Source organism: Mytilus californianus, unplaced genomic scaffold (assembly GCF_021869535.1).
Source record: "Mytilus californianus isolate M0D057914Y unplaced genomic scaffold, xbMytCali1.0.p SCAF_3, whole genome shotgun sequence".
Taxonomy (NCBI): Eukaryota; Metazoa; Mollusca; class Bivalvia; order Mytilida; family Mytilidae; genus Mytilus; species Mytilus californianus.
In genome coordinates this window covers 64,266,103-64,285,263 of record NW_026262679.1, presented here as the reverse complement: position 1 = coordinate 64,285,263, position 19,161 = coordinate 64,266,103, and the positions used below count along the sequence as shown (strand labels likewise).

Below are 19,161 nucleotides of genomic sequence, written 5' to 3'. Positions count from 1 at the left end.
TGGTGTAAGAAAGAGGTTTTGACTTATTAATAGCTTTGTTCTCACCAAAAAATCTTATAAAGTTTATGGCAGTAAAGAGAAATTTGTCTGAGACCTGCTGATGCAATGTATATTTTCTTAACCAGAAGTCCATTTTGAGTTTTTGCAATAATACCTGAATTGTACTTTGAATGTCACTTTGGTATCTTTCAGCTCTCATTTGCCTCTCCAGATGTATCAATCAGGTTTACTTTTAGGAATTTTGACGTCCAAAAATTTTAACTGAAAATCCAAATCAGACATCCTAATATTAGATCATATAAGTTTGTTCACTTTTTCAAAAAAAAAAAACAGAAAACACAGGAAAACACATGACACAAGTGCGCAAAAATATAAAGATCTCTATTACTGGTAATTGGTTCCTTTTTTTTTCAAAGGTATGCTCACCATTCATTTTTGTCTTGCTGTATCAGACTTCCAAAAACAAAGCAACAGAAGACACGGATGCCACCAAAAATGACAAATTGCTCTGAACACACCATATCCACAAAGTCATATATTTTGTTGGTTTCTGTCGATCGATGAAAGGTAGATGCGTACAGATCTTGCCAAAGTAGTATGAGATTTGTAGTTCTCTAGTTCTTCCAGTGGCTGGCTAAGCATGTAGCATCTGTAAAAAATATCAGACTAATAAATAATACAAGTATATGAAGGAGAAAAATAACCATAGATAATTATAGATATAAAAATGTCCATGCATGTGCAAAAATATGTAAAAAAATAATCAAACTATTGCTCAAAACAAATGTCTGATCATAATTAAGAAATTGAATTTTTAGATTTATAGCATGTAAAGTGCGTAAACGGCCGTAAACCTCTCATAATAAGAAGTACAGGTTCTCCACAAATAAACAGTTATAACCGGTATCAATAAACATGCATTAATACTTTTTAACAATATAAGAGTACAGTCCTTTCTAATTATTTATCATAACCAAAATAGAGGTGCAGAATTCCATGAAAAATACTCAATCATGATTAGTCTCAAAACATAACACTAAGATGCTTCATTCAAAAGTCTGGGTAGCAAAAATGATACATCTATCTGAACCAGCTGTTAAAAAGTTAGTGGGATATTTGTATTCTACATAGTCTACAATTAAAGTTATAAATTGTCCACTCAAATCAACGATCAAAGGCCAAAAAAGTGGCCGATATCCAATTAGACACAACAAGTACACCTTTAGCTCTAAAAAAAATTAAATGTTTAACCGTCCTATTGAACAAATTTATAGGTGGAACTATCCAGCTATACTAATGTATTAAATAGTGAGGAAAAGCATCAACCCTGCTAGTACCTGGTATCCAAAATAAAGAATAAAATTTTGTTTGCATCAGTGTAAATAATACAGGCAGGTAGTCTAAAGAAAGGGGAAATAACTCTAGGTGATAAAATATCAATATTATGATACCAAAAGTGAAGCTATATATAGCTTCAGATGGAAGCGTAATTTTTTTGTCCCGAAAAGTTTTCATGGCAATAAGCATAGACAATTGTCGAGTAAAAATCTGACAAATAGGACTATATGCAAATATCATAGAAATGATAGCTAGAGCCAACAATGGATGCAAGTTACCTAGCTGTAGCAAAAGACTAAGTAAATGAACTTTAAACCAGAGATTTTCAAGTTTATGAACAGGTATATCAATCTCAAACAATCCAAAACTTGAAACATATGACCATCGTCTTTTTTCATAATTCACAAATAAGCTTGTGTGGTTAATATCATTTTGTAACTGTACAAAGGTTTTGTGAATATATACAGTCCGCCAAAAGGTAAGCATCACCTAAATATAACTGGCAATATTTTTTTAACTATTTCGTAACAAATATTTATGTTTGGTGTTATGAATTGCCTTTAACATACACTAAGAAAATTCATTACGACCAAAAAGATTGAACTTCGATAAACCCGCCAAGCAACTTTTTATTAAAGGTCATCTGCACTTTTACAAATGCACTGTTTCCATGCCTCTAAATCATCTTCCTACTGTTCAGCGTACAGGTGAAATTTGACCTTCACCAAGTCCTGGTGAAATATGGCAAGGCGTAAGTTATCTGTGGCTGAACGTTGGCAAGCAATTGGCATGTCAAATGCCGGTAGGAGCACTAGGAGCATAGGTAACCATTTCAATGTTAATCACACCGTCATTGTTAGACTTTTACAAAGTCATGTTGACACAGGAACTGTAAATGATAGACCACGGTCCGGAATACCCCGTTTAACTAACTGTCGTGATGACAGACTGCTTATTGGTCGTGCTAAAGCCAACCCATTTACTCCTGCTCCACAGCTTAGACACCACTGGCCTCCAGGTGGTCGTGTTAGTGTTCGAATATTGCTCCTTCGACTTCATAGAGGCTATCTAAGAGCACGTCGTGTTGTCAAGAGACCTGCCCTAACAGCCAGGCACTGTATAATCAGGTTTCAATGGGCTTATGACCATCGACACTGTAACATGAGAAGCTGGCAAAAAGTTCATTGGTCAGATGAGAGTCGGTTTCTGTTACGACCAATAGACGTCAGAATACGCGTTTGGCGGGATAATAAAACTGCCTATGACCAAAACAACATTTGCCCAACGACTGCATTCGGTGCTGATGGTGTTAAAGTATGGGGTTGCTTCTGATACTGTTGTAAGCTGGGTATGCATATTCTGCAGGGTAACATGAACAGACAGACATACAGGGATTTGGTGCTTAGAAACATTGTAGTCCCTCATTTTGATAATCATCCACTTGCGTCAAGACCCTTGTACATGGACGACAACGCTAGACCACACAGGCCAATGATTGTAACCGAGTACAAAGAGCAAGAAGTCATTGACACTTTTGGCCTTCCATGTCTCCAGACATGAACCCTATCAAACATGTCTGGGATGCCATTGGCAGAAATTCCAATCGCAGAAATCCACCTTTGCAAAATCTTGGCGATTTAAGAGTGTCAATTGTTGATGAATGGAATAGATTTGCTCAACTAAACCCCAGAAGGCTTGTACAGAGTATGAGACGCTGTGTTATGTAACTGTACCGGAAGAGAGGTGGTTACTCAAATATTGACATAAAATTTGCCGAACATACCAAAGATTATTTGTAGAGACTTTTAATGATATTTGGTGATTAATTGTTGTAAAAAAATTAAATCACAGTGAAACTTAAATTCCGTTTCTGATTTGTGTAATTTTCACTATTTCTACGAACTCAAATTTCAAATGCATAGAACCTGCATAAGTGACCAAACTTAAGTTTATGGTTTGTTTATGGTATATGTTAGCATAATTGCTACATGAATATTTTCTCTTTTTCAGGGATTAACTGATTTTTTAAATGAAAAAAATTTCGATGCAATAAAAATAGGTGGTGCTTAACTTTGGCGGACTGTATATAAGCAGCCCTACAAAGGTCAAGAGGAAAAACTGAAAATAGGAAAAATAGTAACTTATTACTAAATTTGTCTTCACTTTTATCAGTCATATCAGAATCAGTATTCCTTAACAATCCCCAAATCATATCTGTCTGCTATTCTTAGTATATTATTATGATGGGTAAGAGCCTTTTTCTCTGAATATATCAAATCGAAAATTTGTTTAACACTTCCACCTGATAAAACCTACTTAATCATGTTAATGTGGGCTAGATTACAGTGTCTCTCCTCGTTAAAAGAAATCTGGATTTTATTCCTTCTGCCTTCAAAGTCCTTGTTTGTCTGCAGTTTTTTCCTGTAGATTTGAAACTATAGAGGAACCCTGTTTGTCTAAAGCAATGTCTATTTTGGAATTGAACAAACTAACTGCATCTACTTCATGGAATTCATTAGTGTCTTTGGGATTCTGCACATTTGTATTGTTTTGAACAGTTATTTTTTTCTTTCAAAGTCAGATATTTCACAAAACAACATCTCTAAGTATATGACGAATTCAGAAGAATCTAAATATTGACAACACATTCTTTTCAACTTTGTAACAAATGTTACAGATATTATAATCGAACAGACCTATACATCCGACCGAAACCACCCATGCTAAAACTTCAGCTGGGAAAATACCATGTAGGGGAAACCCCTAAAGGAAATAATGGAATGCAAAAAAATAGATATATATCAAATAGCAAACCCTGCAAGACAAGATCTACAAGTAAATCAACATGACTGAAGTCATCAGTCAAATCCTTATAGCCCTTAAATGAGTTTTTTTCAACATTTTTTGAAAAATTTGCTATGATTTGAAAGCTACAAAAGAAAGAAAGAAACTGAAAAAAACAAAAATCATCAGTTAGACTAGATCTATAAATTATTCAACAATGACTGAAATAATCAGTCTACTCCAAATAAGAGCTATTTCCCTACAATTATGTTTCATGTCATTTTTGGCAGAGCTATAAAAAAACAAGAGAAGCTGTTAAATGAAAAAAAAAATCAGCAAAATAAAATATACAATTTGTCTTGATCTGCTTACCTTTCCAGAGCACCTGAGATCACCTTTTGTTATAAAGGGGTTCATAGTGCTCTTGCTTTAATTTTGAGTGTTGTACTTAATGCTTTTTAATTTTTCAATGTCTGTGTTGTTTATACCGGCAACAGTCTCGTTTGTCCTTTGTCATGACAAACATGTTTTATTTAATAAAAATTTCACTGTCAGTCAAGTTTCAGGATTAGAACATTTACCTTACCAATGGTTTATTAATTTGGGGATGTCTTAGGGTTAGATAAGAGTCAATTATCAAACTGCAATTTTGTTATATCATATCACTTGATACTTATCAACAAATTTTATAGCAGTATGACGAGTTTCGCAGTGGAGTAGGATCTGCTTACCCTTCTGGAGCACCTGAGATCACCCCAAGTTTTTGGTGGGGTTTGTGTTGCTCAGTCTTTAGTTTTCTATGTTGTGTTTTGTGTTCTGTTGTTTGTGGTTGTTGGTGTTTTTCAAGGCGTTGTCAATTTATTTTCGACTTGTGAGTTTTGAGTGTCCCTTTGGTATCTTTTGCCTCTCTTTTTCACCCAAATCCACAACAGACTCCCATTAGGAGTAATTCTTCTTAAATTACAATTTCTACAAATTCTTGTGTTTTTTTTTTTACTATTATCTTGAAAGCTGTTATAAATGATCTTCTTTACATGAGTTATTGCCCTTAGTGAACATAACCAAATTTATTAATTAATTTCTTATAATGTGACTTACCGAATTAGACTATTTACCTGATTTGTAATAACATAAGCAACACGACGGGTGCCACATGTGGAGCAGGATCTGCTTACCCTTCCGGAGCACCTGAGATCACCCCTAGTTTTTGGTGGGGTTCGTGTTGCTTAGTCTTTGGTTTTCTATGTTGTGTCATCTGCACTATTATTTGTCTGTTTGTCTTTTTATTTTTGGCCATGGCGTTGTCAATTTGTTTTCGATCTATGAGTTTGACTGTCCCTCTGGTATCTTTCGTCCCTCTTTTATAGGAGTTACTCTCCTTAAATGATAATTTTTTTTGTAAGGTGTACATGTCCGTCTTGCATAGTTCATCTGACCATGGACTATCTAGTAACTGCCTAGTAAAACCTTTGTCTCAAAGACTCTCTATATAGATTCAATCATGATCAGTAAAACAGGCAAGATATTTCAACCTGTATACTGTTGTTGTCAGTTTAAAGGGCCAAATAATTTATGCTTTTATCATTGTCTGCAATCTGACCAAATATTGTTTTCATTGTAAAATACAGAACTTAATTATCTTCTGGAATGATAGGAACAATTATATTGTATGCTTTTGTCAGGGAAAGGGTCATATGATGTAGATGCATTTAATCAGGCTGCATATGAGAGTGCTCAGTCTCAGCTGTTACCATGTGAGAATTGTGGTCGTACATTTAATCCAGATAGACTTCCTGTGCATCAAAGAAGCTGTAAACCAAAACCAAAGCCAGAATGAAAGAGAAAAGGTTAGTTTTTTTTATTCCTTGGCCATGGGCCATGTGATCATTCATAATTTCTTCAAGTTTACTACTCATAATTTCTTTATCGTCATCATACATGATAAAGACTTTGAACTTCTTCCCTTGAACTACTGAAGCAATGACACCAAACTTGACCGAAATATAATTAAGTTCAATTATACAAAAAGATTGATACTTAGGTTACCATCAAGTAACAAACATAAACATTCTTGATTTTTTTAATCTTCAAATATCATCACAAAAAAGGTATTCTTGAACAATATCCCAGGTACATTGAGATGAAATTGAAAACTTTTGATAAGCATTTTAATTTCATTAATATATCATCACGGAAAGTAAAGAAATTGAATATTTATATGGTCATATCAATTAGTTTACCTCTTATCATAAGCTATTGTGGATTTTATTTTCCCTATTTATTAGTATCAATAAATGAATGATTGATATCAATAAATGAATTATTAAAAACAATAAATGAGGGTTATAATAATAAACAAGGATTTATTGAAATCAATAAAGGAAGTATTTTTATTGTAAATACATTATTAATATGAATATATATATTAAGCATATATACATTCTTTAGTTACATATTGTTTGATTGCTATATTTAAAGAAAACCCTGAACCTTTTTATCACGTTTGTTTTGGCTGGTTACGGATAGCAGCCGATCAAATTGTCTTATTTAAATCATGCTTTATCTGGGGTTAATTTACCAACCAATAGGCATTGACTTTTTAAATTTCTGGATTTATTCTATTCTAATAATATTCAATCAGGTGTTTTTTTTTGCACAGTCAATGCAATATGCATCCTAGCATCCCACATCATTTAAAAATTTTACAAGCAGCAAGCACAGTGTATGTCAAATCAAGCATAGTTGTTATTTCTTTTATTTTCTATTGCCGATTTAGTAAGGCATTTTGTATAGATATTTTTTCCACACAACATCTAGCTTAATAATTTTTCATGGATACTAATGATCTTTATTTGGATCACATTTTCTTCTCTACAGTTGTGTCTAACTTTCTTTGTTCATGGTCATAGTATATTTTAAAATATGAAGAGAGTACTGTGCACATGCGCTAAATTCGTACGTATTCTTTTTCAGCTTCAAGCTCAAGCAAAAAAACTTCCAAAAGTTATTTGTATCGTTTGTAAAAATTTATTTAATTCATTTTCAGTTGTGTAAAAGTGTTCCATTATCATTATATTCATTGTAACACATAAGTTAGGACCTATCATAATCAATATCAATTGACACTGAAATCCTTACTTAGAGTTTGGTTATACCTATGTAAACAAAGGACCAAATGGTGGCAAATACAAAACAGAAACAGTCAAGTGGAAGTTAAGAAAGGTGTGTAGGTGAGTTCATCTTATCACCACCTTCTTACACAACTGAACAATGTCATATCATTTCTATTTTTAATGTCATTTTGATGTCCCACAGTTATGTCCAGCCAATAAAGCAGACCCATAAATTATTTTAACAAAATCAAAACAAGGGGAGCATATGTTTACGGCCATTATAAAAAACTACAACTCAGCGTATGATAACCATTTAACCATCATTGACAATATCAGAACTGAAATTCTAAGTTTGAATGAGAGAAGATTAATATATTGTAAAATGATAGAAACCATCTAACTTATCTCTCAATGATACTATTCCTAATATCAAACAATGTAAATCTGAACCCCTGGATCTGAATGTTCAAATACAAGTGTAACTGTATATCCATGTGACATATGTGACCAACCAGTAACATGGCAAGAAAGAGGTATCGTTTGTGATACATGCAATCAATGGTACCACATCAGTTGTCAGTCTATGCAAACAAAGTCATACTTAGAACATGTAAATGACTTAGCCATTGCATAGGATTGCATCATGTGTAATTGTCCAAATTACTCCACCTTCTGCTATTCTTTAGTATTCAGCACTTCATATCAATTGAGCATACTATCAAATATATCCATCAACAGTCTAACACCTGGTGTCATAAGACCATTACATACTTTAACGCCAGAATGGAAAACAAAAAAGAAAAAGGAGCAAGATTAATCAAACCTAAAACTATTTGGGAATTAAATGTGAACTTCCAGTCAATAAGAAACAAACAAGGTGAACTGATAAATCTTATTGAAAACACTAAGCCAGGCATAATTTTTGGAGCCGAAACCTGGCTAGATTAATCAATATAAGACACACAATATTTTCCAAATGGATATGATTACAATCCTAAAACATCAAATGAAAGGGATATACTGAATATGGAATCCGCATTGAAAGAGCTAGCTAAATAAGAAATGTTTTTATCTTCTTAGCTGGTGACTTCAACCTACCAGGCTTAGATTGGTCTAGGGAAGAAATTAAGCTTCATACTCAATGTATAGCAAATCATGTTACAAACCCACCAGAGGACCTGAGCTAATTCACTTGACCGTGTGCTAACAATCATTCTGATAGCTTTATGAGAGTTGAAACCTTACCGGCAGACTATCAGACCATGACATTGTTTTCGCATAAGTTAATCTCAACCTCAGAAAACTTTTCAAAAAGCGAGGATTATACCATTAAACGGAAGAAAATTTGGAAATCAGGAAAGCTTACAGGAACTAAATTGACAATAGTCTCCCCACCAGACCTGATCAAACCTCAAGAAAAACCAAACTGTATGAAGAGATTCTGGACCTTTTATAAAGCACAAGAGGTCAGATGGGAGTAAAATACCACCACTGAAACAAATGGAACTTTACAATCAGAGCCAACAGAAAAAGCAGACATTACTTAACAGACAATTTCAGAAAGCCTTTGCAAACAAAACCAACATATCAAATAAAGAATTCCAAAAGCACTGTAACATGTCTGGAAACTTTCAAAACATCTCTGACATCAATAAAACAAAAAATTGATGTGTACAAATTTCTGAACACCACGAGTCTTTAAAGAACTTTCATCAAGTATAGCACCAATCCTGACAACTATATTCCGCTGCTCATATCTTACAGGGGAAGTGCCAAGTATTAGGAAATCAGCTAATATCTGTCCAATGTACACATCTGTCATACCAACAAAATGACATCCACAGATTGGAGATGGTTCAGTTTAGAAGGGCAGCAAGGTATGTTACTAAAAGATATCACAACACTTCGTCAGTTAGTAACATGCTTGAACATCTAGAATGGACTATCCTACACGATCGCAGAAAATAGAGTCGATTGTTAATGATGTATAAGCTTAATGACAGCTTTGTGAAAATTGACACATCTAATAAATTTATACCAAATGAACACCCTTCCAGTAATAACAACGAAAAAGCATTCAGAATTCCATCATGTAGAACAACTGTCCAGAAGCCAGGAGTCATTCTATCCTAGAACAATCAGAGAGTTGAACACCTTACTGACCTGTAATGTTTCTGAATCTTTCAAGATAAACAATAGACTTATATGATTACTTAAAAATACAGATGTGCACATAATGATATTAGTTACACAGTTTGCTAGTGACCTAATACGATACATATGGGGTCAGTAAATTCATATGGAATTAACTTACCCCATATATCGTATTAGGTCATTAGCAAACTGTGTATCAAATTTATCTTACCGACTATTTTAACATGTGGCATTTAGACTAGTGGCCTATCAAAGTGATCGTCTTCAACATAAAGAACCTACTTCCATTCGTCTATACAAAAACAAAAGCTAACAATAACATTTTTTTAGCTTTTAATGTGTTTTATGAAGGAGTAAATTCAGTAAATAAATATACGTCATCAGGGACTGCCCATTTGGGGGAGAGCTTTCTGTATATTACTAAAGTCCTGTGCTCTTCTGATTGGTAGGTAATGTTTGTAATAAATATGCTTTGATAGATGGATCAAAACTAGAGTTAAAAAAATGAAAAAATGAATGCTGAATGCACTTAATTTTTTTACTGCAGGGTTGAAAAGTAATGGGGGTGATTATAGGAATTAAGTGCGAATCTACAGTGTTTGTAAACAAGGCCATGTGATTGCCCAAAAATGCTGCATGACCCTATGTTTTTATTGTTGCAAAAGATTGGGCAACATTTGTACTCTAATGAATGATATATGAAAACTTCTGATTTCTAAAGGTAATCAGGTATAAATTTAATTCAAGACATAGATTTGCATTAAAGTCAATCGGAGATTTTTTACTGAATTTACCCCTATATTGTTATACAAGGAACATGCATACAATTCTTAAAATTCATCCACATGAATTATGGGTACTAAGATGACCCATGTTATCTAGGTACCTGTTCGTTATTATGATATTCATGAGTTAATACTGATATATATTTCTCAAGACAAAACATGTTGATTACAAATAATTGTTCATAAAAGATATTTTCATGAAATTTCATTGATAATAATAATATATATGAAGCGATGAAGAATTCCATTTAGCTCTGGATATAGTTAGTGAACTGCAACCAGAGTTCATTTTTTAAAATTTTAATGTACTGGAAGAACACACACCTATATTGCATATCGATGGAAAGAAGAAAATGTTTACAAAAAGAAATGTGTGGTCGTAAAATACCCAAAATGGTCACATTTTTGCAAAATTGAGTTCATAGGTCAAACCTCAAATGTATCATAAATTCAAACATGAAGAAAAAAGAAGGAAATTTATAAGATATATTCAGTAAAATGCTAAAAAGAAGATTTGATAACAAGCATATACTGCAAATGATGTCAAAACGACAAGTTTAGCTACCGGTATTTGTATGAACAGCTGCCATTACAAAATGGCGTCAATGCTGAATTGATCTTCTGATTTTTTTCTATTTATTACAAAGAAAATGTAGATGTGGCCTTGACCTTTTCTCATCCATTTATTTTTACATTGCTTATCTTTTTTCACCGCAGCATATAACATAATTGTAAAACACCAGTTTGTCGATATATTTTAGTTATTTTTCTTCCTTTAAAAAAAAACAAAATTCAAACACTGAAACCGTGTATTCACAAATATCATGTACTTGATAGTCCAAAGATCAGTTATAATCCAAAGTAAAAACATTTTCAACCGAGATGAAAGCGAATTTTAAAGAAAAAAGTCATAGTTGTAAACTTGCTTTGTTGGCTCAGTGTAAAACAAAATTAGTTTTGTGCCATGAACATTCTCTTTGTGGGATTATTTGAAGGGCTTCAAACATTAGCACCCGGTCTTCATCATATAGGGGTAAACAGTAAAAATGTTTCACACTAGGAAATTATATACAAGAAACTTAGCTACACATCAATGTCTTTATCATTGTTTGCGAATTCGGTAAGAGTATTAGCACGCTGCACCGCCTTGACACAAAGTTTGGTGCAAGACAGATTTACAGGTTCAAAGTAAATCTTGCAAGTAATCTGAAGACATTACAAGGAGGAATCTTCGACCATATTTATTGCTGGTTATTGTCCTTGTTTGAATAAACTCATCATGACAAAGTTCGGCCTTAAATGTTTAAGCATGGTGCTGTCCCCGTGGTCCTTTCGCAACTCTATCCACGTACATTCCAGTTGAGATGTTGATTAGTGACTTGAGATGAGACTTTATATCAAAAGGATTTGTTAGTCGCTGGTGAGTTTGAAATGCACTTCATCTCGTTGTCAGGGAGTTGGTATAGTTTCATTATGAGAGTTTATTTCGGGAGCAGTAAACTCAGTTTTAATCTCATTTCTGCATTAAACTCTGCGATTATCCATACTTCAATAATATTTTTTCCGACCGCTCGCATGGATATTAATTGCTCCTGTGACGAACATTGACACACAATGCATTTTCCCAACTCAACCTCATTCGTGCTCCTTTTTTGGAATAGTAGGAGTAAACCTTACAGGACTACCAAAACTAGCCATTATCCAGAATAAAATCTTATCCAAAGGATTCGGTTAACTATCATAAAAAGTCAAAATTTAAGCAACAAAAATATAACTTATTTATAGAAAAAGAATAACAATATGTGATCAAAAATATCTTATAATTCTCAGATTATGTACAAAATCACTTCAAAACTATCAAATTTATTGTTGAACAAACGTCCTAATAATTGAACTTGATACATGTTACCATTAATAATGGATGTGAATGACAGTTATAAAATTTCCGTAGTTTAAAAAAAGGTATAAGTGATGTTTTCTTTCTTGATTTTAACAAAACTATTTGCAGTTTGTCCATCTAAATTTGCATACAGTATCTCAATAATGTATTCTTTCTACTCAAAAAGGAAATAATGTTTTTGAATCATATCTTTTCTCGTTTTCAATGAAATTGTTCATTTTTAAAGTAAAATGAGATTTTATTAAATAAATACTTACCATCATAAATTCTGAGTACATCCATCTGCGCAAGTCTGACAGGCGGAAAACCCCAAATAAAAATATCATCCAATGAGAAGAGGGATGACCAAGCAGTGCCCGTATAACCATGCCTTTATATCATCCATTTAATTTCCTAATGTAAGCAAGAAGCCCTAGGAAAAAAAAAAAACAGGGGATGAAAGGGAGGTTGGGAGGGACCTTTAATTTATGATGGAAAGTATTTATTTATAATAAAATCTCATTTTACTTTAAAAATGTACAATTTTATGTCAGTAAATACGTTACCATCATAAATTCTGAGTAAAATATAGAATCTAACGCAAAGCTGAATCCCCTGAACCAGAAGATGCAGGAGGAAAAACAGTTCTTTGTGCGGAAACTGAAGGTCCTAAGGAGTACAAACTCTGAGCTTGAGTAGATAAAGACTGCAGATAGTGAGAAATGAAAGAATTTTCAGTTCTCCAGAAACCTGCAGATAAGACTTCCTCTAAAGAAGGGCCCAGGAGGTAGAAATAGCTTTAACATGCAGACTATTCAGAAGTTCTTCATTAGAAGAATTGTAAGCTAATTGAATAGTTTTACAGATCCAAGTTGAAATAGTTTTAGCAGACAAATATTGTTTTCCTTTGTTAATAGGAATAAATTACCTGGAATCTGAGGAGGTGCGGAGACTCCGTGTTCTCTGAAGATATAAAAGTAAGACTCGGATAGGATAGAGTACTTTAGAACTTGAATCATCAGGAAGGGCTGGAATCACTATCGGTTCTGAACCTCTGCCCGGAATTTAATTTTTGGCTGAAAAAGCTGGATCCGTTAAAAGAGTAACAGATGACTTATCGCTATTAAAACGAAGGCAGTAATCAGCAGTGGAAAACGCATGAATTTCACTTTTTCTTCTACCAGAGGCCAAGGCAAGAAGAAAACAACACTTATACGATAAACACTTGATTTCAACCTTTTCAGCAGGTTCAAAAGGATGGGTTTATAAAGCTGATAAAACTACACTCAAATTCCAAGACGGGATTAAAACTCTCTGTCTAGGGCGTTCAAGAGTGAAATTCTTAACTAAAAGAGAAATGAATTCATTATTACCAAAGTCTGGACCTCCAGACAGTTGAATCGTCCTAGAAATAGCTGATCTATAGACTTTAATAGTAGAGGGGCATAATCCTTTCTCTTCAAAAAGGTGGAACAGAAAGTCTGCTAGTTGCTGTACAGAAATTTGGAAAGGATCAATTTCCTTCTCACTACACCAACTACTGAAGGTAGTCCACTTGGCATCATAGACGATGTTAGTGAAATCTCTAACTGCTCGGGAGAATTGTCTGGCTGCGCATTCAAAAAAACCTCTCTCCTTGAAGCTATCCCTGAGAGAAGCCACGCGAACAGATGTAGCTTCACTGGATTGGGATGAAGAATCTTGCCCTTGAACTGGGACAGAAGGTTGTGTCGTACTGGTAGAACCAGTGGACGAGCACAAGACAGATGAAGAAGATCTGGAAACCAGGCTTGTTTGGGCCAAGCTGGAGCAATAAGAATGATCAACCCTTGCTCTGCTAAGATCTTCCGAAGAACTTCTGAAAGAAATCTGAACGGAGGGAAGGCGTAAGCGAACATTCCGTCCCAAGGAACACTCATGCAGTCTACTGCGTAAGCTTTCGGATCTGGTACAGGAGACAAGAACACTTGAACTTTGTAATTGAGGCTTATTGCAAACAGGTCTACATGAGGAGACCCCCACTGAAGTGTTATTGCATGAAATACTGATTGGAGAAGTTCCCACTCTGTATTGACTGGGGTAAGTGTCCTGGACAGAGCATCTGCTAACACATCGAGTTTCCCTGGGACATGACGAACTACAATCTGTAGATGAAGGTGGTTGCAAAGAAGGAGGATTTCTCTTGCTAAAAGGAACAGCTTGTAACAATGAGTTCTCCCTTGGTTTCGCAAATAAGCCACCACAGTGGTGTTGTCCGATGCTAGAACCAGAGATTTGTTCTGCAGTAGGGACTGAAAATGAGACAGTGTAAGAAGAACTGCCTTCATTTCTAGTTTGTTGATGTGTTCCTTCAAAAGATCTGGAGTCCACACTCCTGAAACTGAAAGACCTTCCAGATAAGCTCCCCAACCGAGGTTGGAGGCATCTGTGAACAGAGTCTGATTTGGAACTGGGGAGGACAGAAGTTGGCCTCTCAAAACGTTTGCTTGAGAAGTCCACCAAACCAAATGAGGATACAGTCCCTGATGAATGATTGGAACTGGAAATTCCCAATCCTGTGTAGCTGGGAGCCAATGTTGATGTAGATAAAATTGAAGAGGTCGAATGTGAAAGCGACCAAGTGGAACAACATCCGCTAGTGAATTCAAGAGACCTAGCAGTTGTGAAAACTGGCGAGCAGTAACGGTTTTTTGAGATAGAAACAGATGAATTTGTGAACAAAGATTCTGAAACTTTTCCTGAGGAGGTCAAACTATGCACTGATGAGTAAGGTAGTGTTCGCCTAGGAAAATAAAGTCCTGAGACGGAATGAGGTCTGACTTTTTCCAAGAGATGAGAAACCCCAGAGAGAGAAGCAATATGATGACTACATTGGTATTGAGATAGAGTTTCTCGGGAGAAAGTTCCTTGATCAGTGAGTCGTCCAGGTAAGAATGAATCTGAATAGGCTGTGAATGAAGGTGAGCTATGGCTACCTGCATGAGTTTGGTAAATGCTAGTGGTGCAGTTGACAGACCAAAAGGGAGAGCTCTGAATTGGTAAACCCTTTTGTTCCAAACAAACCGAAGGAATTTGCGGTACGAATGGCAAACTGGAACATGAAAATAAGCGTCCGTCAGATCCAGGGATGTTGTCCACATACCTGGAAGAATAGAAGCTCTGACTGAACATTGGTCTCCATTTTGAAATGGGGAATAATCATGTAAGAATTTAGGATAGACAAATCGATGACTGGTCTCATTCCTCCTGTCTTCTTCGAAACAAGGAAGAGACGAGAATAGAAACCTGGATCTATTGAAGATACAGGGACTTCCTCCACTGCCCTCTTTGTCAAAAGAGTCTCTACTTCTGTTGACAGAAGAAGAAACTTCTGTGGATCTTGAGTATTTGACAGTGGGATAGGAACAGAAGAAAGAGGAGGTTGTTCTTTGAATTGAAGAGTTAATCCCCCTCGAATTACTGACAGAACCAAACAATCTGAGGTAATACTCGTTTTTTTAGAAAATGAGTTAACCTCCCCACTACTGGCAATTGAGAAAGAGGAGTTTAGTAGTACATCTCTGGATTGGGTTCTGACAGTAACGTACGAGGGGGCAACTTCCTAGGAAGAGGGATTGACTTTCTTGCCACCTCTCTTAAAACTGTTAGGTTTGGACCTAGTGATTGAAGACTTCTTAGGTTTATTACCTCCATCATTAGTGATTTTCCTGCTCTTCTCTTGAGAATTATAAGATGAGCCTCCAGTGGAAGAATAACTATCTCGTTTAGAATTATTTCCAGAAAGAGACACATTCACCTTCACTGGAGCTGGGGTTTGATTGAGATGCTTCTGTACCTCATTAAGTGGCAACCCGAAAATATAACCATCATAAGGAGACTTAATTAAAGCAGCCTTAATATTATCTGAAACCTTTGCTTTATCCAAAATTTCAGCTCTTTTGGATAATGTGTAGTTGGCTATTGAACCCATAAACAACTGAGAGGCACCCAAAGCCTTGTCCACCTGTAATAGAAAAGGCTTGACCTCTGGTGGAAGAGAAGAGTCTTTAAGTACTGGAGCAACTGCAGTTAAAAAGTGTTCAGCAGTGCCTAAAACATGAGAGGCATTCCTGAGAAGGTTCTCTGTTTTGGACCAAACAGACTGAGAAAGAGGCAGTCCATCGGCAGGTTTAGAAGCAATCGAAGATGAAAAAACCTTGTCACATTTAGGTACCAATTTACCCAAGGTAGAATCAAAGATATCATAATCTTTAGAACGGAACTGCTCAGTAAATGAGGCAAGCCCAAAACCACTCACTTGGGAACATTGGGACTCATTAGCCACAATCCCATCATTGATGATCTGCAGAGAAGTAGACATATGGTTGGATTGTGGAAAACTAGTATGTGACTTAGCGTTGTCTATAGACAGACTACATGAAGCCTCAAAAGTAGAGGTAAGTCTCTTGGGTCTGGGAGGAGACTGAAATGGTACCTTGTTGACGTCTCTCATAATGGTATAAACCGAATCTCTAAGATCCTTCAAAGTAGAAGGAGTATCTTCAGCCTCAGGATCCTTTCTGGAATTGGTAGAAGAACGACCAATTACAGAAGAAGAGATAGACACAGGAACAGAAGGTTGAGAAACATTCTGAGAGACCTGAACAGGATTATCACCTTCTTCATCAGAAGTAAAACCTTCTGCCTGACTGCCTGGGGCCACCGAAAAGCGTTCTTCCTCATCACTGTCCTCCGGGTTACTTCCAATATTATGATCTGGAAGTAGTGAAATCACTGGAGAATTTAATTTATTGGCAATGTTCTCTAGCGTACCCAGGCGGTTGGAGAAAGACGTCAATTCAGAAGAAATAGACTGACGAAAGTCGTCCAGAATACTCTTGACCCCATCTAAAGAGGGACCAGAGTCAGTAACTTGATTAAACTGGTGCCTAACAGAAGAGGTAGGCAGAGCAGCAGGTACAGATACACTACTACAACTACTATATGACACTGCTAAAGGAGGAGCAGGAACTGACAGATTAGATGTAGTACTCTGAGGAACAATAACTGGTGTGGTAATTGGTCCACAATAAGGCCAGAAACCTGGGAAAGGCTGACCAGGAACCTGACTAGGAAAAACCTGATTAGGAAACCCTTGACCAGGAAACCCCTGACCAGGAAAGCCTGAATAAGGATAACCCTGAGACCAAGGAGGTCTAGACCAAGACATGGCGTTACTAGCCGAAGCAGGTAAAGTGAAGCCACAGTATGACGCTGGTGCTCTAGACCCAGGTAAGTTTAGACCCATAGAAATACCAGGGTAGGATGAAATAGACCCAGTGGTGTCAACTGGCCTAGAAAATGTGTGCGTAACAGTGGTAATGGTAGGGACCCCTCCATGATAACCGACAGAACCTGCATTGAGGGTATGTTGACCGGTCTTAGTAGTCACCGAAGTAAAAAACGTCGGTTAGTTGACTACTATTAGGAGGGTTCCCTGCCTTACCGTTGTTGCGGTAACAGTAAAGGGTAACGAACCGTCTAAAAAACATCATACCTGTAATGGCCTCGAAAGGACTGGAAGCATTAAACTCCATAATTAAATAAGTATGAAGTTAAATACTTATAAAATACAATATTATAACAACAATATGAAATAATAATTAATAAACAATGGTATGGGGATACCTACAATATTCACTATCGAAAAAACAAAAAACTTAAAAGTTTTCTCTGCAACACGTGTGTCTCGATGCGCAGGCGGAAATTAATAAATGGATGATATAAAGACATGGTTATACGGGCACTGCTTGGTCTTCCCTCTTCTCATTGGATGATATTTTTATTTGAGGTTGTCCGCCTGTCAGACTTGCGCAGATGGATGTACTCAGAATTTATGATGGTAACGTATTTATTGACATAAAAACTACGTTAAATTTCCAGCGAAAAACCTGCCAACTTTAAGTTTTAAAATTTTATTCGGATTGGTTTATTACTTATGTTTTCATCATTCCGATGACCCTTGCTGATATGTGCATCGAACACAATTACGAACAAAGCCAAGAATTGAATAAAACATTTATTTTTTATGACCCCGCCGTAACGGAGGGGGCATTAAGTGTTTCCCCCTTCTGTCTCATCCGTCCGTCCCGCCCGTCCGTTCGTCTCCAAAATTGGTTTCCGTTCTCAAACTTTAGTGTGCCTCAGCCAAATGTTATGAAACTTATACACAATGCTTTTAATCACAAAACAGTCTTAACTACGCGAATCCTGCATCTATATGTGGAAGTTGACTCATGCATATCTGCAAGCGGGGGCATCTGTGGCCCATAGACACATTCTTCATTTATTTAATTCTAAAATGACCATAAATTGAGGCTAAAATATAAAAATTTGACCAAAGAAAGTTTTTACGACCAAAACGAAAATTGAAATATACATATTATTCTATCATTTAAAACAATTTCCAGTCGTGTGTTATTCCGGTACATTAAACTCGTTGATTAAGCGTCTTTTTCGAGTTCAGTTGCATTACTTATAACGTCAGTGTATTTATACGTAGTAAAACGTGTTTAAAAGCACACCCAGAAATTGCCATATAGCATTACTTCGGATTCCCTTGAGGAAAAATAGAATAAAAATGCAAGATTTGTCTATTATCCTGAAAACCTTTATAGATAGAGAAAATGTGAAGATGTTGAGATGTACCTACTTTACAAGTACATAAAAACAGACGACTTGTTATATATAGCCTTTATAAATGAATAATTTTCCCATTTTTATCTATTTTGAAAAATATAGTATATAGAGAGAAACTATACTTAGCTAAAGTGATCAGCAAGACGAGATCTACAAATAAGGTTATCATTGTGGACTCCTTAATGAAATTATTGCCCTTAAATGACGGTTTTTATTAATGTTTTTGCGTTTTTGTCTTTTATCTTGACATTTATTGTTGGTTGATAGAAACTTTAAAAGCAAAATGATCAACTGGACAAGATCTACAAATAAATCAATTGGATGTAATTGTCAGTCAACTCCTTATAGGAGTTATTCCTGAAATGACGATTTTTATCAATTTATTTTATTTTTAACCGAATTTCCAAAAGAAAATATCGCTTATTAATTT

General features: G+C 35.5%; 1 protein-coding gene across 3 annotated transcripts in view; it reads left to right on the top strand.

Annotated features, from left to right (window-relative positions):
• Window positions 1-19,161, top strand: part of LOC127733121 (zinc finger protein 474-like) — a 70,350-nt gene that overhangs the window by 46,811 nt on the left and 4,378 nt on the right. For 2 of the 3 annotated variants that reach the window (XM_052242428.1, XM_052242427.1), the window contains exon 6: window positions 5,805-5,969. In XM_052242428.1, the coding sequence (XP_052098388.1) occupies window positions 5,805-5,959 (155 nt within the window). In that variant the 3' untranslated portion in view covers window positions 5,960-5,969. Of the gene's footprint in view, window positions 1-5,804; window positions 5,970-8,999; window positions 9,479-19,161 lie in introns of those variants that run through there. The other variant, XM_052242429.1, reaches the window with a different exon arrangement.